The 22,320-nt window shown below is 39.3% G+C and overlaps 1 protein-coding gene across 1 annotated transcript in view; it reads left to right on the top strand.

The window, feature by feature from the left end:
* The window catches only part of CNTNAP2 (contactin associated protein 2), a 1,295,029-nt gene that overhangs the window by 567,685 nt on the left and 705,024 nt on the right, over nucleotides 1–22,320 (top strand). The window contains exon 10 of the mRNA XM_059729349.1: nucleotides 15,489–15,654. Within this exon, the coding sequence (XP_059585332.1) occupies nucleotides 15,489–15,654 (166 nt within the window). The remainder of the gene's footprint in view (nucleotides 1–15,488; nucleotides 15,655–22,320) is intronic.

The following is a 22,320-nucleotide window of genomic DNA, read 5'->3' as shown; positions in this document are numbered from 1 at the left end:
TGCCTTGCCAATTTTTTGTGATTTCTTACGTGCTATGATACCCAGTTACTTATTTTTTCCAATTTAAGAGACAGATCTGAATTATTTTATTTCTTTATACTATGTGAAAATTTGAGCTGTGTACAGGAATGAAAAACAGACTATGTCTTTAAATCATCAATGCTAGTTTGAATAGATATGCTGCATTTCTCAGAAATAAAAAGCTACACTATTTCCCCTCAGATATATATATATTCCTCTGGTAACTGAATTTGATTTTTACTAGGATACTTGCTGTTTGTCTAATACACTCTTTCAATGTTGTCGTACTTGATAGAATTCTTTAGAATTTCTGACACTTCAGGCAATAGTCTTCAAGAACATGGGAGTGATTATTTTTTATTCTTGCCATTCAGCTCTATTTGGTGCTGTCATAACAGGGATGATGTATGTGTGGGGTAAGTTTTCTTCCCCCTCCTTAGTGTGCACATTAACATTATTTTTCCCTTATTTTCACTGATGTTTTGTAGGTACAAACACCTGCACACACTTTTAACTGTTTACACTCTTGGAAAAACCTATGAGATTAAATGAACTCTGAGTATAAATTCTGTTATTTGTGCAATAGGTGATACAAGAAGTTTTTTCCTGTGCTCCCATGTGTGGAATACAAAGATATAAACTATATACAACTATATGGAACCTAGGCCATTGTTTTCAGTGGTATTGTGCACACACAACTCCTGTTGACTTCAGAAGGCTTGTGGGTACTCAGCACTTCTGAAAATGAAGCCATAATGCATATACCTATTTTTTTTATTCTCTGTGTATGTCTGCAATAAATATATCACAAATTGATCTCTGAAGGCGAAGAAAGAATGCCTGTTCAATTTTATTGCTAGCAGGATATTGGAATTTGTATTTTTACTGGCTCTTCCACTCAGACTTCAAATTTTCCTTTTGGTGCATGTCCAGGGGAAAACTTTAAAGAAAACAGAAGATGGAAGAACAGGAAATGACTGTGACTATAATGAATTTAAGCAGTTGTGTATGTTGCCATTTTTATCAGGTCTAGGCATTTTGAGACAGCAGTAAGTCATTAGGTTTAGGACTAGGTTTCTATTTCAGATGCCCTAGCTATATCATTGTTCTACCAAAAATATTTAAACACAATTTCCTGACAAAAGTCAGGTAGATTATAGATGAGTCTTTTGAACTCTGTTGCTTGTTTTTTTTTAGAGCTGTACTATTGACAGCATTAATAAGAAAAAAAAAAAACTATCACAAGGTAGGGATACAGAATACATGACCAAGTGAGACATTTTAGTCTCTAACTTTTCAGACTATTTTAATGCCAACATAATATAATATAGTGTGTAGATGAAAGTTTCAAATAGCACCTAGTTTTGTAAAAAATATTCAAGCAGAATGGTGAAAGGTGTAAGGGAAAAGTTGTTTCTTGTCAGTCATATCTGAGTGTGTGCATAAATGTTTCACCAAATAGAAGACAGGGTACAGATGCACTTTATAGAGTAACTAAATCCAAGATACATAAGCTTTCATGAGCTCACAGAACTGATGAACTGAGTTTATGCTTATGAAAACTTATGCATCTTGGATTTTGTTAGTCTATAAGATGCAACCAGTTAATCACCCCTTAAATGGTCACCCAGCCATACATTCAATCAGTTAATAGCATGATAAAAAGAACAATAAATTACTAAGTTATTCTACACAATGTATGTAATCACTTTATAGCTGTTTCCTGTCGTATCATTAATTGAACATGTGGCCAGGGGCCCCTATGGCTGGGAACCTCTGAGGGAGTGGGGCATGAACACCCTGGGGACCCTGAGAGATTGCAGCAGCTGTAGTCTCCCAGCCACAGGAGTACTACACACACCCCCATGCCTGGGAGAACACAGGTGACGTGATCTCCCAGGCCCAGGGTATATTAACTTCCCTCCACCCCCATGGCTGGGAGACCATATCAGCTGTGTCAATGCATTCTCCCAGTCTTAGCGGGGCTTCACATACCCTTCCAGCTGGGAGATCAGAGCTGATACGCTCTCCCAGCTGAAAGGGTGCTTGAAGCCCTTCCACAGCTGGGGGATTGCCCAACTGCAGTCTCCCTGACATGAGGACCTGTGGGTACTCTTGAAACTGGGAGCCCAGGTCAACTGATGGGTTGTTTTTTGCCAGTGCAGGGGAAGCCCAGGTTTGGCTTCCCCACTTCTCCAGCCATAGGGCATGATGGAATCTAATGTGTGCTCCACACACCCTCACAGCAGCTGCAGACTCTCCTGCCACTGGGAGACTGCGGTTGTTGTGGTTTCCCAGCTGCGGGTTTCATGAAGTCCCACTGTAGCTTAGAGATCACAGCTGTTTCAGTCTCCCAGCTGTCAGAGCCACCCCCTCCCCACCACAGCTAGGAGATCACTTCTGTTGTGGTCTCCCAGTTGAAGGATGTGAGGACCCCCTCTGCTCACCCGTTCCCCCCACCCCTGCATCTGGGAGATCATAGCAACTGTGATCTCCCTTCTGTGGGGACCCCTGGGGCACCCCACAGCTAGAAGCCCACTTCAGCTGACGGGGCTTTTAGACAGGGGAGCTTGTTTCTTGCCAGTGTAGAAGGAGCCTGGGATCAGGCTCCTGCAATGACAAAAAAGTGCAGTGGCATCTAATGCATTATTCACAATTGTGCCACTTGCCATGCATGTGTGGCATGGCAGGAGGTCCAATTGTGTGAATCACGCATTAGAACCAATCACACCTTTTCTTGTACATGTAAAGGAATCCTTGGGTTCAGATGATCATATAGTTTCTGCTTTTGATCTGTGTGCATTCAAGGCATAAAAGGTTTGTCTTTGAGTTTAAGTAAAATTAGAATTAGAAGAAAGAAAAAAAAATAATTGAATGTCTTCTGGTTTCTAGTGCAAATGATAAAAACCTAAAAACATTATTTGGATAAAATCAGGTCAACTTTCTCCGAAATGATCTCAGAATTAGACAACACATTTGTGGCCTCATTCCAGGAACCTTTATGCTCCAGATACTTGGTTAGAGGAGGCCTAAAATGAACAAAATGAGTATTAGGACAGTATACATTTTTAAATTATTTCCTTCCAAATAGACCTTGGAGACATAAAGCATGCACATGGAGAATTTAAATTCCCTTATAGTTTCAGGCTGAATTCAAATAATTTTGGAACTTTGGTACATTTAACAAATTGATTATTGTCTGCGTTATACTACTTTCAATCATTTGTATTGTTCTAATAGAAATAGGTAGCTTTAGAAACTTTCTTTTTCATTGTACCATTGCACTTCACTTTATTTTCACACTTTTTAAGGCATCATTAAAGAGGGCTATATCCGTATAGCAATGGGAGAAGAAAATGCTTTGAAAGACCATAACTTGAGTTCCTGTCAACAGATGTACCTTTTAAAATGCATTCACCATAATTTGTGTAATCATTTAGAACCATTAAGACTATAAGTATTTTGTTGCACAGCAAAGACAATGGAAAAAACACTAAGCTTTTTTTTGTAATAATTGCTAGTTCATTTTTTTTAAAGAATATTACCTTTCTTTTGTTAACACTTTGAATGGTCATAGATAATGGTTGTAGGTACCACTGGGTATTACAGCAAGATTAAATGAATTTTAGCTTTGGTATATCATTAAAATTATTTTTACTATATTCTTGCATATGTCTGCAAGAAGAGAGGATGCTACCATAATTGAATCTTCTTCCAAAGAAAATGTCTATATTTTATTGAAAAATAAAATGCTATAATAGCACGTTTCTATATGCTAAACTGTTATAACCTTTGATATAAAGCTAATAACCTATGTCAAGCTTTAAAAAAAATATGCATTTTCCAAGGCATTTTTAAAGAATACGCTAGAATTTTACTTAAGCTCAGTGTTGCATTTCAATATTTGATTGCCTGAGAAACCAAGTGAAAAGAAGCATTCTCTCTATATATGTTCTCCCTGATTTCTTCTTCAATCCTTTTTCTCCAGGTTAACTGGTCACTCTTCAGTGTGTATACAATGGGTACTTTGGATCTACAGGGGCGTTGGCAAGTCTGAGGGGGCATTGGTGCATAGGGAGGGAGATGGGAGTCTGAAAATAGCCATGTCACAGTCAGGTGTTGGGCTGGGGTGGGTAGCCATGTCACAGTCAGGTGTGACCAGCCTCAGGGCTAGGATGGGCAGCTAGGTTTTCCCAGGCCCAGGGTTGCACTGCAAATGCATGCAAGCATTCGGGAGATCAGCTTAACTCTTTTTAGATTGTGTTAACCTGATCTCAATCTAAATCCTGATGTATACACTATTTTTGGGATATTTAAGCCCTCAGAATGCCTGCACAATTGGGCATTTAGATCAGACTGACTCTGATTAGGTTTATCTAAATATAACACCCAAACATACCCATACTAGTTAGTGTACTTTAAACAATCAGAAAGATGAAGATAGTTAGATTTGCTGTCCTCATGTTTTTCTGTCTTGGATACTCTTGACTATACATGTGTTTTGTTGAATGTGTAGGCATGTTTTTTGTAAGCGAGTGTGGCAGTGCACGTTTGGGCACCTGCCACTTTAAGGGCAGAAAACAGGCAACAGCCAAGCGCCTCACGAGGGCAGTCATTTTGAGCACTAGGCATATAAAGGCTGCAGTTTTCTGCTGCCAGCCCAGGCAGCAACATCGCCTGGCTGAGCTGCATGGGACATCTAGCAGGTAGGAGCAGGAGGGTCTTGGTCCTGGGCATGATCTAAAACTGCACCCTGCAGGATATGGGTGGCATGGCGGGGCTTCTGGTGGTGTGGGAGCCCCCAGGAAATGCCAAGCCAGTTACCACCTGTGGGCCTCGATTCCCGGATGGTCCTTGGGAAACGGCTGCAGTTGCGTGTCGAGTGGGGCACCGGGTGGTGACACCAACCCAGACACGCTCGGGGATGCCAAGTGCGAGAGGGAGATGAGATAAGCACCGCAGACAATGGGGTTTGGAATAAAATTTGATATTTACTTACAGAACTATCGACACAACTTGAAGGGTGATATAGCTTGGAGGCGATGAACTATATACAGCAACGAGGGACAGGTGGTGGGTGGCAGGTGGAGACTGCAGTATACAAGTACTATGTCTGGTTGGGACAAAGTACAGGGCGTTCCGGATTTGGCGAAACAGTAAACTATAATGCTCGGAGCGACTGGAGCAGCTTCTGCTATAGACCTAGGGGTCTGACCAGGCCCCAAGACGGGTGATCAATCCGTCCTGAGAGTCAGAGCCTGGGGACCACGCACCGAGGCGTGCGGTCTCCTATATAACTTTTTCGGCCAATCAGGAAGCTCCCCGATGGTACATTCTGGAACCCATGGACATGCTGGCCAGCCAGCCATGCCCATTAGGTGGTCTTTGATTGGCTAGACCACAGGTGATCATGCTCTGATCACGTATCACTCGCATGTTGGGTCAAATTGCTGATACACTCCGCCACCGCATCGCTATTTACAAATGGTTGCGTCACTTAATACTTTGGTGCAATAATCTGGTTGGGTCACTTTGCTTGTTGACACCACCCTGGTGAAAGGTGGGTCAAGGCACCTTCAGCCCTAGCCCCCATAATTCGGTGGGTATCAGGGCCAGGCATGGCTATGGCCACCTGAGCCCTAGGGGGTGGAAGACCCCAGAAGAGGAGGGGACCAGACATGGCTGTGACCACCTGAGCTCACAGGGGAGGAAGACCCCAGAGGCCCCTGGTTGGGGATAGTTGTGTGGCCCTGGAGGGGGCAGGCATTGGGTAGCCCAAGAGAGAGGGCAGTTGTGAAGGCCCTGAGAGGGCAGGGATGTAGGTGGCCCCACACAGAGTAGGGTTGGATGGGAGTAGGCCTGAAGGGCTGTGCATGAGGGGGGCTGAGTAGGGGGTAGGCCTGAAGGGCAGCACAAGGGCCAGCCCTGTGAGTAGTCAGGTGTAAGGATGTAGTTGAGTGTGAGGAGGCTAAGAAGACCCCAGGGTGGGGCATGCTATAGAGGCCCCAGAGTGGGCACAGTAGGAACCGCAGGAGTGGGAAATAGGCCAAGGTATATCTTTGGACACCTGAGCCCATAGTTGAGTAAGAGGCCAACTAGGGAGCTCAGTCGGAGAGTTAGGGGTGAGTCCTGACCCCAGTAAGTCCTCTATTGCAAGGAGGCCAAGTGTGGGTTGAAGGAAAGTCCTAGAGGTTAACCACAATGACCTGCTGCTCCAGGGAAGGAGTGAGAGTCCCTGTGAGACCCCGGAGCACCACTTGTGGTGTAGGTTATGATTACATCATGTGGATGCCATCTATGAGGCATGGGCTGAGGTGTAGAGGAGGTTTCAGAGCTGCAGATAGCGCTCCCTGGCATCAGAGCAGGAAATGGGCAACCTCCCACCTAATTAAGACACCAATTATTGAACAGCAAGGCATGGCAGGTTAGAGAAATGGGCGTTTAGCCCAGGAATAGGCAGGTGGGCCTACTCCTAATAGGCCCTGGAAAAGCCCCTTTTTACAGTGAGATTTAGGATTACTGAAATATGTATTATGAATTCTTTCAAAATTGTTATTAAAAGAATATCAAGGAAGGTTAACCATTTGTATAACTTCCAATGTCTAGGATTTATTTTTAAAATCAGGTACAATGTTCCTAATATAACCAATGTAAGGTTATCATAAAGACGGAAACAATCTTAACTATACATGTTGCATGCGTATGTGCGCACGTGAATTGAATTAGCTAGTTCACAAATTTAAGTAATATTATTAGGATGTATCTGATAATTAATCTAATGTAATTTAATCTAAAATTATGTATAGCAACATTGAAATTAATTAAGGAAAACCAAAGCATTGCAAATATTGGAATGATTAGTTAGGATTGGTAAAATATACCATTATTAAAGTTATCTAGTTATTTATCCGAAAATACTGACATTAACATTAGTATGGCATATTTAATAAATATGCTTAACTCTAACCTATAAAATCCATGTATAGATAAATGCCATTTTTTACAGATACATGTAATTTCTGGTGAATACTTAGTGTTACTTAGCTATAAAGGGGAAAGGTGTTTAAAATTCAGAAAACGCTGTGTGGAAATAGGATGTACAATTTAAAATGGAACATGTACTATGTCTCTGTATCTTCCAAAGATAAGGGAGGCTTTCAAGTTTAAAATACATAAAACTATTGCAGAGATGAGGAACATTACAGTAGAAAAGTAAAAGAAACATCTTTTAGGAAAAACTTATGAACAGCTAAGGTCTACAAAGTCTTTGACTTACTAGTTTCATTCTTCAGCTCTGACTATTCTAATGATTTCTAACTGGTGAGGCTAGCCATCAGTTGCAAAAATCCCCTATCTGTAGACCAGACCTAAAAGCTTTTTGTGGAAGAAAAAAAATGTTGGTAAAAAAATTCTCCCGGTTCATAACTAAGCTGAAGTCAGTAACATTACAGTAAGGATGAATTAGTCCAATGAAACCTTTTGCTGAGTCAATCTCATATGATTCTAGCTTTTCAACTAACTGCCATAGTGATGTTGTAGCCAGGTTTTTGGAGGTTTCACAGCAGTTATTAAGATAAAAGAAGTTGATGGAGGAGCAGCTGCGGAGGCTTCGTAATTACTGTCAACAGTGGGTACCTCACACCGTTACTTACAACAGTGAGTTTTGATTTGATAGTATGTTCTGTGTTGCTGTCACTCTGCTGAAAATTGTCCATACATATGTAAATGGAAGTATCTAGATGACATGCTTGTTTCTGGGGGCGAGGCAAATGAAACAGGAGATAATCCATTTTGTAAATGTAAAGAGTATTGTAGACTCTTTTGTTAAAAATAGAAAGCCTATGGGTACAATTGGCCAGAGAGAATACATAGTGTATGAATATGCTGCAGTTTAATCATTGTATGGCTTTCTACTCTTACATCTTCCAAAATGTTTAATAAAAATACAAGAAGAATTATGGTATAGGATTGAATCAACTTAAATTAGTCAAGTTAGTAAAAATGTTCTATTTCTACTCTCCAGGTCAGAGAATTCTGGTGGACTGAAACTGAGCATTTTATATAGGCAAATTTCACATTCACTTTAATTAAAATTTTCTTTGAGTAAGGAGAGCTAGACAGGATTCAAATTTATCTCAGAACAAAGAGGCGAGGTACAGACATTGAAGAAGCCTACGGAATCAATCCAAGATACAAAGTTTTCTGTAGATCAGCGTTTCTCAACCTCTGGGTCACGACCCAAAAATGGGTCATAAGAAGATTTAAAGGGTAGCAGGGAGGTCTGAGGGAGCCAGACCTTCAACACCTCCGAGATGGAGCTTCCCCAACATTTCTAGGTGTCCTTTCCCAGGGTTTTACTTTCCTCCCAGTGAGAGTATTTCCTAATATCTCACTTAAACTTCCCTTGCTGCAACTTGAGCCTTTTGCCCGTTTTTTTGTCTTCTGCCCCCACTGAGAACAGTCTAGCTCCATCCTCTTTGGAACCACCCTTAAGTTAATTGAAGGCTGCTATTAAATGCCCCTAGTCTTTTCTTTTCCAGACTAAATAAATCCAGTTTTCTTAGCCTTTCCTCAGAAGTCATGTGCCCCAGCCCCCTCACCATTTTCCTTGCCCTCCACTGAACTCTCTCCAATTTGTCCACATCCTTTCTGTATTGGGAGGCCCAAAACTGGACATAGTACTTCAGATGCAGTCTCACCAGTGCCGAATAGAGGGGAATAACCACTTCCCTTGATCTGCTAGCAACGCTCCTTCTAATGTAGCCTAGTATGCCATTAGCCTTTTTTGCAACAAGTTGCTTGCTTCATCAACCATTCACATGTCAGGGGATTGAATTTGTTCAGGAATAATTACCACCAGTGTTCACCAGTACATTAGAATGCACTACAGCTAGTAATTCATTGTTTTAATCCAAGCACCCTTTTCCTGTGGCTCTTTTGTTTTAGTCCCATTTTTTATTTTTATTTTTTGCAGTAGCTGCTTTCATGCTCATTTTACAAGAATGTGTTTTCCATTTTTGTCTCAATGATGGTCAAACTCTAATGTAGGAAATGAACATCTTTTTTTTTTTCCCTGTGTGATTGTAACTTTTATTTTGTTAAGTAATAGTCCTCAGGACTGTTTTAGCTCTTGTTCAAGATGCTGTATACTCTCAGTTCCCAAAGAAGCTTATACAAAATGAGGTTGCTTAAGATCTTGTACCATGAAGCCTTTTCTAAGAGAAAGGTTTGGAGTGGGAGAAAGAGTCCAATCTTCAAGTATCCCTTGCTGTGGTAGAGCTCTTTTCATGTAAAGTCCACATTCCATTAAAAACTAATAACTGTTTCTGGAAATCAAACTGCCTCTCAGTTATAGGTGACACGTAAGTGCTGACAGTGCTCATAACTCTGCGCTGCCACCAGAGCAGAGGGCACAACTCCATGCCACTGCTCATGTCGACACCACCCTTGCTGCTGTTGAGCATTGTGTCTGGCCCAGGCTTCAGTCCCATGCCCCACCATTGGTGCCGAAATCGCACTGATGCCACCACACACATTACTGCCAGGCCCTGGCTCTGGCCTGGCTGCAGCCCCATGCCCTACCACCCCACTGTTGGCACAGAAATCTAGGGGGTGGCACATGGTCCCCCCATGCTCCCCTGCCACATTACCAATGCTCTTAGTGTAAAATGTACCACTAACAATTTGTGTTTTTAATCAGTTCACATCAAAATGTGGACTGTTGGAACATATAATACTTTAAAGTATATCTTGCTACCTACACTTGCTCCACATAAAGCAAAAGGCTTGTCTTTTCTTGCTTGTGCCTAAAGTCATAAAATGGAGCACTAGTCATATATATACTTTATTTGAATTTCTAAACAGAGACTTAAAATATCCAAATAAATTTGAGATGTCTTTAAAAAAATCTAAACAATCTCGAAACATTAAATTCACTGTAATTGTCCTCAGAGGCCTACACAAATACTAAAATTATGAACAAGAAGTATGTTACTCAACACTAACATGAGAGTGGGTCTAATGACTCAGTGGAAGAATGAACACCATTGCAGTTGAAGCTGGTTCGAACAGAATATAATTCTCTGGCTGGAAATTGGCAAGCAGTGGTTTTTCTAAATATAATTTTGAAATGTTTTTGCTCCAGCTATAGAGATACTAACTTCCTTTTCCCATTCCTTCTTTAAAGATCCTGAACTGGCAAACAAAATATTTTATCATTTTTCCTCAGTCAAAAAACAAATAAAAATGTTTTTTACTTTCTAACACTTTTATAGAAATTGATCCAATCTGCAGAATAATTCCACAGAGAACAATACAAAGAAAGAAGAAACTTCATTAGTGTATTTGTCTGAGATCCCTGTAGAACATTTATCCTGATTTATTAGAATAATAATAGTAATAATAGCAATATTTAGTATTTTCATCTTGAGTGAGCTTTACAAGTGGCAGCTAATTAATCCCTGCAGAACTCCCTTGAGAGAGGTGCTTGTGCTTACTTTTTATGGACTGTATTAATTATTGTGAAATATTGTGGGATGTGGTTTCTTCACTTTTTCCACTCAAATCCTGTCTGAGAAGACCAGATGGAAAGCTCTTTCAGCATCATAAACAGCTGCTAGACAAGCAAGATAACATCTGAACTGAAATATTTAGGTTTATTTGAATTTTATTGAACCTGAACATACATCCCTTCTCTCTGGATAGCCAAATATACTCTATATTCACTGACTGAATGAAAACAAAGCAACTACTAGCAATCAAGAACATCAAGTACATACCACTAGGACATCTTTCATTGTACTCCATTATTTGGCTATATGACTGCTACAATGCAGATATAATATAATAAAAAAGAATAGAAGTGTGTCCATGCTTCTGACATAACTGCATCAGGATTTTATTCGTTTTACTAAGATATTGAAAAACATTTAAAAAAAATGACTGGGCTTCATTGGAAAATGAACAAAATTCTATGAAGCCAAATCATCAGAGATGCAATGAAATTAAAATTAAAAACCAAACCTCTCATCTTTTCAGTTTAGAGCTCTTGTATTTTCTTTATAGTGGTTTCTTTGGCTATAGAAGCTAGTACCTGGTTTTCCAAATGTTGGGGTCTAGATTGCATATTGTATGTTGAAGGCCACATCCTTTGCTCATGGTGCATATATAATTGACTAGGATATGAGTGGATTTGTTGCACCGGTGTGAGAGAAGTGAGAATCTAGCTACAAGTCTGCTCCCTCTTCCAAAGAACTTGTGTGTTTTCAGTTGTTTCTTGGAGTTATGTGACTATGTGGACAGACCCTTGGAAATTTGTATTTATTTGTAGAAAAATGGAAGGAAGGAGAATTCTGTACATTATATATATCAGGACTGCGTAAAGTTTTGGTCCCTGATTCAATTTGGCAGAAATTCAGCCTGATTCGGTGGCCGAATTGCCAAATCCAAATCAAATCAGGAGACCCTTTAATCTCTCTGAATTGAATCAGAACTCTCCAAATAGATTCAGAGAGTTTCGGAAAGATTTGACAATTCGGCCATAGACACAGCTTTGAATGTTTTTTCTACATACCCCAAGGTACCAGGCAGCTCGTGAATGCTCCAATGGTGGGGCAGATGGAGTGTCCCACAGGAGCGTGGGAGTGGGGGGTCCCCAGTGCACTCAGCAGCAGACCCAGAAGTGGACCAGAACCACCCAGAAGTGGCCCCCTGCACTACCCCGGCTCAGTTACTGGTGCCTCCTGGGTCTGGGAGGTCCCCCTGTGGCTGATCACTGAGCCGGGGAGTGCCAAGGGGACTCCCAGCATGCTGTATGGTGGACCCAGAAGTGGACTGGCAGTCCATGCGCCCCAGCATCGCAGAGTTCATGAGCCATGCCTGGTACCTCGAGGTATGTAGAAAAACCATTTAAAGCTGTGTCTATTGCCAAATTGCTGATTCTCCAAATCAGCATCGAATCTTCAGATTCAGATTCGGCCGAATTGAATCAGGGACAGTGATCCAAATCATTGAATTGAATCACTGTCTCTGATTCAGGCCGAATCCAAATCCGAATTGAATATAGCCCATTTCACACACCCCTCATATATATGTGTGATCCAGTTAATTATAATCTGGCCTTTAAATAATGCTGATAGATTTTTAGTGCACAAACCTCATAGATCTTGTTCCCCTTTCACCAATCTGAATTTCACTGGATCAGTTCCACCTTTTGATAGAATTGTATTATGTTTACTTGCATTTGATTACATTTTGAGGTACACATAAAATATTTTTTAAAATCTCAACTCATTGCATATTTGAGATCACCAGTCATGCCCTTCTGCTGATTAATGACTTCTAAAGGGAGGCAAATTCAAGGAGATAATAGTGAATGCCAGTTAACAACTTGCATCAATTAGATTTTAATCTGACAGATATTTTGGGAAAGAGACATTATTTCTGTAATTTGTGTTTTGAAAATCACTGCAAGCGAATAGATACCAAGGAACATCTGTACATTAAACCAGTTTCTCATTAGCTTACAAATAAAAAATAATAATGTAAAAATGAAAATCTCATAATAAAGTATAAACCAAAGCTTTTTTGTCTCTGACCAAAAAAAAATATAATTTGCATTGTCCTTCAAAAAACAACTTGAATAATGGAGAATAAATTGTATATGCATATTCAGATTACAGTTTCAAGTATTGTGTTTCATTGTTTGGACCAGGGATCAGCCCTAAACAATGCATAAAACATTTGAAGTTGTACCTTGAGTATGAGTGTTTATTCCTCATTGTATCATAAAAATGAATGTCTGTTTTTTCTTTGGATTGCTACCTTAAAAAATATCTCAATTGATACAGGCTAACTGATTGGGTTGAGGAGTAAGTTATGTTTTCACCTTCACTGTTCTATTGTTTTACAAGTGTTGGTAATTTTAAATCATGGAAGAGAAATGAGAACCACCCACTTCCTGTTTCTACCAGTCCAAAATAAAACCCTGACCCCAAACTCTGAGGGAACTGTGGGGAATATTCAGATTTGATCCATATTTGACCTTTATATTATGATCCCATCTCTTTTCTTTAAGAACTGTAATTAGATTCTGATTTTGTTGAAAACAATACAGAAAGACCTGGAGATGCCAGATATAAGCGTGTTTCTGAACATAAGCATCAACATTCTCATTTGTGAACAAAAGCATCAACAGAGTATCTCCTATATTCCATTGTAAGTGAAGTTTTAAACCCACAAAGTTTACTTGTCAGAAAGAAAATCAATACAATGTTTGAACAATACATGCCTCGATTATTTGGCCTTGCACAGTGACAGTATTATTGTTAGCCCTAGTTATGGAACTTCATTTAATTCTTACTTCTTTCATTGTGGAGAGAGTCTTATAGGCTAAAACTGAATATATGAAGAAGAAAACATTGCTTTTATTCTTGTGTATCATTAACAACACCTATAATGTGCTAAGTTACTATTAACCATGCAGTAAGGCACAATCCATGCCACACATAATTTAGGCTGTGCTTTGTACAATTGCTGAATGAGTTGAAATGCCCACTAAAATCAATGAGCATTGTGCATTTTTATACCCTCTCCGGCTGGGGAAAAGATAACAATATACAACAAAGAATCTTTTATGCAATAAGTTTAAATGTATTTCAGTTCCTTCCTATGTTCTATGTTTCTTGCATAGCACATTTCAATGATCAACTATATACAATTTCATCTCTTCTTAGCTTTTATTAGCTGATTTTGATAGGTATCATGATCAAAGCAGATCTTTTTTGAACTGAAAAAGGGGATAGTAAGAGGGTTGATGTGCCTGCTCCCAAGCAGGTGGGCTTTATTCCCTTAAGATCTCCTCAGTCAGGCCATGCAATAGTCCATAATATATAAACAATACCCTTGGCTAAACAAACAAGCAAAGCAAAATCTTCAGCCTTTCTGGAAGTGCCAGGTCCAACAGGGAGTAGCATCAGACAGAACAGCAGCAAAGGCAGGGAGGAGAGCACAGAGCAAGGTACTGGTCGGGGGAAGAAGATCAGAGTGTCATTTGCACACCTGGAGCAGGTAAGGCTTACCTTATGCCATGCCTGACAAAAAGATTGCCCCCTGCTGTTATACAGAGTTAAAGTAGTCCATGTGCTGTGATGCCTGTTCATAGCTGATGCAAGCTAAGGCTCCATGTCCTTCAAATGGAGTTGCTTATTTATTTGTTTATTACTATTTTTGTTGAGAACTTGGGGCATTGGTCTTATATTTGGACACTCCAAAAACTCTCATCTGAATCTTTTGATAATCTTTTCATTTGTTATTTACCAGTATTGACTAATGCTCTATTTTCATGTTTACTGATGATTTTAGAGCTCTGACTTCATTCAGTTCTACTTTGAGTGAATTGCTCACGTGTTCAAATGATCCTTGATCTCAAAGAATTAGTGTTTCTGAAAGCCTTGATGCTTTGTACAGATGAAAGACTCATTGAGTGAAAAACAGGCTCTGCTTCAGTAAAACCACCATGGGTCAATCTAAAAGATTACAGAGTTTGGAGATCCTTGTAGTAAATTTCTTCCTTTTTTTTCTTGCTTTTTTTTTTTCTTCTCCTTTTGTGTTAGAGCAAAATTAACTGTAATAGACATAACTGTAACGGTATTAAATTTGAGTGGAACATAGAAGTAGCTTTGTTATAAATAAATTAGCAATGTTTTCCCAGTTTTTAATGAGGTAGTGAGCAGGCTGGCTTTAAGAATCTCTTGAAAGGGTGCAGTTCCTTCTGTAAAAATACAAATGAAGCATCCCTAATTACAAAGGCTTTTGTACACATGAAATAAATGTTTATGTAAAAATCTATTCTTTCATTGTAATAAAATGGTTTGTTCCAATCATGCATATCCTATTCGGTCTGTACTTGGGTGAATCTCCCATTAATGTCAACAGATTTTCCTGTCTATTAATATAAACAGTTTTTCCTGTCTAAAAGCTGAACCTGGAGTAATAACACTGGCTATAAGCACACACAGGTCTTAAACGTGCCTTGTGATGTTAGTATAGCCTTTTTTTCTGACAATGACTAACATCAAACTGTAATCAAGCAGGCAAAAGGTTTTCCACTGTAATATATAAAACAACATTTTAAACCAAGCTGAAGACTAGACTAGATTACTTGCATTTTTCCATCTCAGTTCCATGATGCCTCATAGTTACTAACCAAAACATATGTTGTGACTAGACTGATGTGAAAAAATAAGTAGTGTCTCTTTAAGACTTGAAGGACAGCAGCCATCCACCAGGTGGAAACAAATATTGAAGAAGTTTTGTGTTGCTGTAGTTGTTGTTGTTTAATTAAACAGCATCCATCAGTTTCTTTCTTCACATTTGGAAAGTATTTCTTTGGCAACAGGAAAAATGATGCCTTCAGTTTTAGTAAAGCCACCAATATTAATAATGCTCTTGTTTCCTCTGCTTCACAGGGTTCCCATCACTGGTGAATGACTCAGATCGCTCCCAGCTATCTTTCCAAGGATGCATGCAGTTCATTCATGTGGATGACCAACTTGTAGATTTACATGCAGTGGAGCAAGGCAAGCTAGGAAGCTTTGCGAATGTAATCATCGATATGTGTGCCATTATTGACAGGTAAGTTAGGGAGAAATCACTGGGAACTACCCAAGGTAGTTTAACACTGTAGATTATGACACAACATCATAATACCAGGGAAAACTGCCTCGCCCTAACAGCCACATGGTTCATAAAGTTACCAGATGACTCTTGGGCTCTCCTTTCAAGAGGTAATTGCTGCTGTAGGTGTAAATGGATAAGATAACATCAGCCAATCAGAATGCAGCTAACTTATTCACTTGAGTAATGCAAATGTATTAGGGGGGAAATTGTGAAAATTGTCTTTATTTTTAAAATGATATTCTAGTCACCATGTCATGCCTTAGAAATATAAATGTCCCCAGGATATGACACACATATTACTGGTAGAGGAGTTATTTGCAAAGCTTAGAGGAGACTCCATTTTGTAGGACTCAGTAATGTACTGGGAGTGGAGTTATTTGAGAAATTTAGGGGACTGTTTGCATAATTATATTATCTCTTTAATAGCATAGTTGTATTTTTGCAACTTGCCTCTGAATGACTACACTATTAGCCTGAGCAATTTTACGAAGGTTATTTTTCTTTTAATGGTCCCCTTTAGTATAGCAAAGCTTTAGTATAGCAAATGTGTTAAATTTTAGGGTTACTGCATACCTTATCTATTATTCCAGTCTTTTCCTAGGAGATAGTTGGAGAAGGTAGAATTTTCTGAAGGGCTTGGTATGGGTGTCAGATATAGTAAATTTGTATGTAACTCTGTAAATAATGCATGCATTCATTTGGAGCTTTAGGTGCCTCTCTAGGAAACAGAAAATAAAATAAATGTTATTTATGTAATAAATAAAATCTATTCCAGTGAAATTCTTCTCCTTGAGTAAAAAAATCCTATTAAGTACCACTTCAGTTCATTGCACTCAAAAAGGGTAAGTGTGAACATTTCACAAAGTGTTACTCCTGATTTCTAAACAAAGTAGAAAAACAAGGTAGTGTCAAGACATGAGATAAAAATACTGATGATCTGCTTTAAAGGGACTAAATCTATATTGGTTGTTCAGTGTGCTGACACCTTAAAGAAACAAGCAATTTCATCCCCAAGGCGGATAAATTACAACTTGAGATCCAGCATGCTGTAGAAGAACAATCTTGTGGAACTTTGCTATAAGATAAGGCTTCCTGAGAGTACTTAGTTTCTCAGAGAATAGTAATAGGTTCACATGCTCACGTAAATGTACATGTAATAAATAGGCAGGCTTTTCTAAAACAGCACTGTGGTCCTGCTTTAACTCTCCTTTGATAGTTTTCTGTCAGAACCTATCTCTAACAATAAGTCTTTTCAAGTGTGTGTGTGTGTGTGTGTGTGTATGTGTTTGTGTGTAAAATGTTCCCCTTTCTTGTTTGAGAAGAATGCTTGTGGTATCAAGGGATGAAGCAGTGGGCTACACATGTAAAGTCTAGCATGTGGTGAAAAATATGTGACTTCTATGTACATCTAGGTTAACTGCATTCTGCTGTGAAGCTGTAGATAAATGCATCATTTTTTAAAAGTTTAGAGAATTTGAGATCTGTACCTTGTCCTATAATATACCTAGACTGTTTCAAGAACAAATAGTTTGAAAAACCAATTGAAATAACATACATTAGTTCAGTTCCCAAACTTTCTGTTTTTTCTAACACATGCATATTCTAGAACCAGGAAATCATTTCATAGGGTGTAGACACATGACATTTTAACACTAGTGAGTTTATATTTCTATGTACAAATGCAAGTTACACTAGTACTGAGATAAGACAATCAGTGCTTTGACTGTAGGTACCCACAGTAAGCATTATTGCAATTCCTCACCAACAAGAAGTATCCTGTGGCCTATAGAAAAGAGCAACCTGAAGATAAAATTAACTAATATTGCTGCAGAGAGATGACATGCATCCTAGTGTAAATTACACGGTTGTAGTGTTACTCCTGAGTTTCCAAGGGCTAATTGTATCATGGAGTAGACATGAACACATTTGAATGTTATTTATTATTCTTTGGGGATTGACAAGATGCTCCAGAATAGGTAGGAATCCAAAAATCCTTTATGTCAGATGGCAGAATTGGGTGGAGTTATAAAAGTAAAAATGATATCAATATATAGAAGGCTATCATAGGAAAGAAGTTCTTTTTTTTTTCCCTAACCTTCCTTCAATCGGGCTGACTCTAGAGAAGCCTCCATAGATTATTATCCAGTAGTTTAAGTTGACTTGTTCTGGTTTTCAGTTTTTAATTTTTGGAAATAAAGGCAACTCTAAAAAATGCCCAAAAAAGGATGTGAAAAGATCTGTTGTTGGTACTTCATTTTTTATCTCCAGTTGATGAATTTACAAACTGGTGTTCAGGCTAATTCCAATCTCACTTACGCATGCATAAATAAGCAGCAATTCTACTGAACTGAATAGAATTCCACTGCAGTGAAATTAATGAGAGACCATCTGCTTACGTAAAATTGGAGGAAAGAAATGGAACTTAATAGTAGAAAAATGCTGGGGGGAGGGGAACCAAATGTATTTTTCCAAATATGATATAAACCTTCATGGCTAAGTACAGGCAGTCAAAAAGCCTGAAGCTGAATCGATTCAATCTTCTCAGATTTCTCAAGTGAAAAGACATTCTCTTTTGATTCTGGAAATGCAGCCATATGCCTATAGTGGCCCAGGCCAGAAGCTTGGGGGTGCTAGAGCGTACTACCCTGCTCAGCTGGTGCAGGCAGCTTGGGCCAAGGCTAGCCTATCCACCCTGCATGGGGGTTTGCAGGGGAGGTGCAAAGCATCCTGGGATTCTGGGGAACTGTGAGTTAATTTAAACCTAGATGGGATCTGGGGCAGAAGTTCAATAAACTAATTTAACCTAAATCAGTTGAGTCTGATAATACATCTGATAATGACACAAAGCTATGGGGAGAAGTGGACATGCCGGAGGGCAGGGAACAGCTGCAAGCAGACCTGGACAGGTTGGACAAATGGGCAGAAAACAACAGAATGCAATTCAACAAGGAGAAATGCAAAGTGCTGCACCTAGGGAGGAAAAATGTCCAGCATACCTACTGCCTAGGAAATGACCTGCTGGGTGGCACGGAAGTGGAAAGGGATCTTGGAGTCCTAGTGGACTCCAAGATGAACATGAGTCGTCAGTGTGACGAAGCCATCAGAAAAGCCAATGGCACTTTATCGTGCATCAGCAGATGCATGATGAATAGATCCAAAGAGGTGATACTTCACCTCTATCGGGCACTGGTCAGACCACAGTTGCAGTAGTGCGTGCAATTCTGGGCGCCACACTTCAAGAGGGATGCAGATAACCTGGAGAGAGTCCAGAGAAGGGCCTCTCGTATGGTTAAGGGCTTGCAGACCAAGCCCTATGAGGAGAGACTGGGGCACCTGCACCTCTTCAGCCTCCGCAAGAGAAGGTTGAGAGGCGACCTTGTGGCTGCCTATAAGTTCATCACAGGGGTACAGAAGGGAATTGGTGAGGTTTTATTCACCAAGGCTCCCCCGGGGGTTACAAGAAATAATGGCCACAAGCTAGCAGAGAACAGATTTAGATTGAACATTAGGAAGAACTTCTTCAGAGTTCGAGTGGCCAAGGTCTGGAACGGGCTCCCAAGGGAGGTGGTGCTCTCCCCTACCCTGGGGGTCTTCAAGAGGAGGTTGGATATGCATCTAGCTGGGGTCATCTAGACCCAGCACTCTTTCCTGCCTATGCAGGGGGTCGGACTCGATGATCTATTGAGGTCCCTTCCGACCCTATCATCTATGAATCTATGAATCTATCAAGGTTTATCTTAAACTGGTTTCAGCCATTCTGAAAGTGGCTTATGTGCACTGAACTTCTGTTGTGTTATAGATTTGAACTGGTTTCTGCTCACTTATACTGCTTTATTTGTAATTTCTGTCTCTAGCCCATGTGTAATGGACTATATTCTTAAAGATTTATCTGGTCTAAACATTCCTACATATACAAATTACTTCAAAACAGATAGTAAATGTATGAACAAGCCAACCTGCATTTATACTCTGCTTATATTTTGCCACTGTATTTGGACCATTAGATATAGACATCCATAATATGATGTAGGATAAAGAAGTGTCTCATAGCTTTTTTTTATTTTTTAAATTCATTTGGATTTTGTTGTAATCAGGACTTTTTTGTTTAAAAAAAGAAGAAAGAACTAAGAATAGAAACCCCCAAACCCAAAAGGTGATGTAGGGAATAGGGATTGAAGATATTGCTTCCTTTGTAATTTAAAAATGGCTATGTTTACAAGTATTATTTTGTTTTGTAGCTTAAACTTTAAAAGAAATCCCTTATACGGGGTGATTTGGAAGTGATATGGGAAGTTTCTGATCGAAATGGTTGTTTATAGTTGTCTTATTAACATCTGAAATGAGGGATTACAAGCAGTTTTAGCAAAACATACTGCCATACATAATAGTACTATTTGTGGGCTTTTTTTTAAGATATCAAGTGCCATGTGCACTGCGTGTAGGCTTGATTTTATTTGTGTGGCTGAGATACTGGGATCCTCTTGCTTTTCTCACTTGTTTGGCACTGAATCATAAAGGCTTCAGTCTTCATCAACATGGAAATTGCTTTCATGGCCACACTTCAGTGAAGACCCCCACTGAGCAAAAAGATAAGCCGTCAAAATGAATTATTTTTACTGCAGATTTCAGTTATTTGGTTGGAAAAAACTGTAAGTTGTAAACAGTGGCATTTTTCATCATTAGTTAAATATGTAGTATGAAGGGGACAATTTCTAAATAAGGACAATAAGATGAAAGGTGAGGAATCTTTTGAGTTCTTGCATTATACTCAACCTACTAGCAGCTCTTTTTGAAGTCCCAAATTCTATCAGTGGTACACCTTTTATGAAGATTCTTCCTGAATTTTAATTCCAGGTTTTTTTCCCCAGAACACTGAAAAAACAGTAGAAATAGGAAATCATTCATATTAAAATATCACAATTGTATTTGGCAAAAGGTTCATGACACCAGGTCCTGTTTATTTCACCTAGCATGTTACTGTTGAATCAAGGCATGCAAATCAAAGACTTATTTGGATGTAAACTCTAAAGCTAAGATAAATCAACTTTTTAAGTAGTGATATATTGGTATCAGTATATATAATTTAAGTACCTAAAAGTTTATATACACGTACATGGGTATATATATCTTCATAATCAGCATGGAAATGTAGAGAAAGTTTCTGGATGGTTGGGGGCAGAAAAAAATGAGACAGAAAAATATGTAGCAGAAATGTGTTTTAAAAATAACAGCAAAAAGAAATAATCACAATTAAAATTGAGAAAAAATTCCTTCCTTGCTACAGTGTCCAAATAATCTGTAAATGTACTTGCAATGTACATCTCACTGTTGTCAGTGATCAACATGCCATACAGCTAGCAACAGCTCAGATCCCTATACACCTCATTTACTTACCATTAACAAATGGAGTTGTTGTTAGAGTCCAGATGGTATAGTTGTACATCAGGATTTTAACACAGGACATTGAATGAGAATTATTATTCACAACTAATTTTTCCTGGCACCCTCAGAGAGTTACTAAGTGCTCTTGGCTTTGCAGTAGTTGAGAATATGGATTTTTTTATCACTGAATAGTCATGATGAGATGCTAAACATGATTTTACAATTATGGATTCAGTATTGTTATCGATTATGCATAACATATGTCGATCTTAATGGAATCTGGAAGTGCACCATAAAGACATAATAAATATTAGAGATGGCATATGAAACACAACAACAGAATTTTCCTAGAGATGCTTTCCAGTATTGTATGAATGTATTGAAACTGTAATTCCCTCGATCACAGAAATGAACTGTGTCAAGCTTCTTCACTAATTACATATACGAAATATAGTGTAAGCAGTAAGACATGCCAGGCAGTACATTTTTGGCAGTTATTACTCACCTGCAAGGGTAATATACTGTGTAAGCCAGGAAGCCAATATCTGATTGGCTTCAACCCCATGAACTACATTTTCTAGTTTCCTATGAGATTGCTACTCAGAAACTGAATTAATGCACTCAAATAAGGAAACAGAGTAAGCACATCAGCTGTAACATGACCAAGGGCCAGTCAAAACTTACCTTTTGAATCAGTTCAGAGTCTTAGAGTTTTCCAGTTCCTAGTTGTTTGGATAAGTTTGAGCCTTCATTCTTCATGTAGACATGTACAGGTATGTGCATATGTGCGTGTATGAGTCTATAGGCCAGGTGGTGTGGAAGGTTGGGAATAAGAAGAATGTCTTTTATTGTGACATGATGAAGGCCTACCAAAACTGCATCCTCAGTGCTCATCAGGAAACAGCAGTGTCTCTGCATAGTTTCTCTTCTCTCGAGACCAGTTAACTGTAAAGGGGGAAGAGAGAATTGGGAGCCATATCATCCCGTTAGCCTATGTGCTTGGCAGAGGAAGTTGGCTGGTTAGACGGATGAATGGATGATGAACCACTTTAATGTATCTTTTCCCCACCACTGACATCAACACGCTGTGATGTGTCTGTCTTGGGGCACAGGGGGGTGAAAACTGCAGGTCTGCTAGGCCCTGCTTCAGCCATGAAGCCTGCCAGCTATCAAGGAGATAGGTGCAGGGGGAGTCTGGGTTCTGGGACCCTGCACCCCTAGCTGCTGACAGGCAAAACT

Source organism: Alligator mississippiensis, chromosome 5, assembly GCF_030867095.1.
Source record: "Alligator mississippiensis isolate rAllMis1 chromosome 5, rAllMis1, whole genome shotgun sequence".
Taxonomy (NCBI): domain Eukaryota; kingdom Metazoa; phylum Chordata; order Crocodylia; family Alligatoridae; genus Alligator; species Alligator mississippiensis.
Note: the sequence above shows the minus strand (reverse complement) of the source record. Positions and strands in the feature narration are given on the sequence as shown.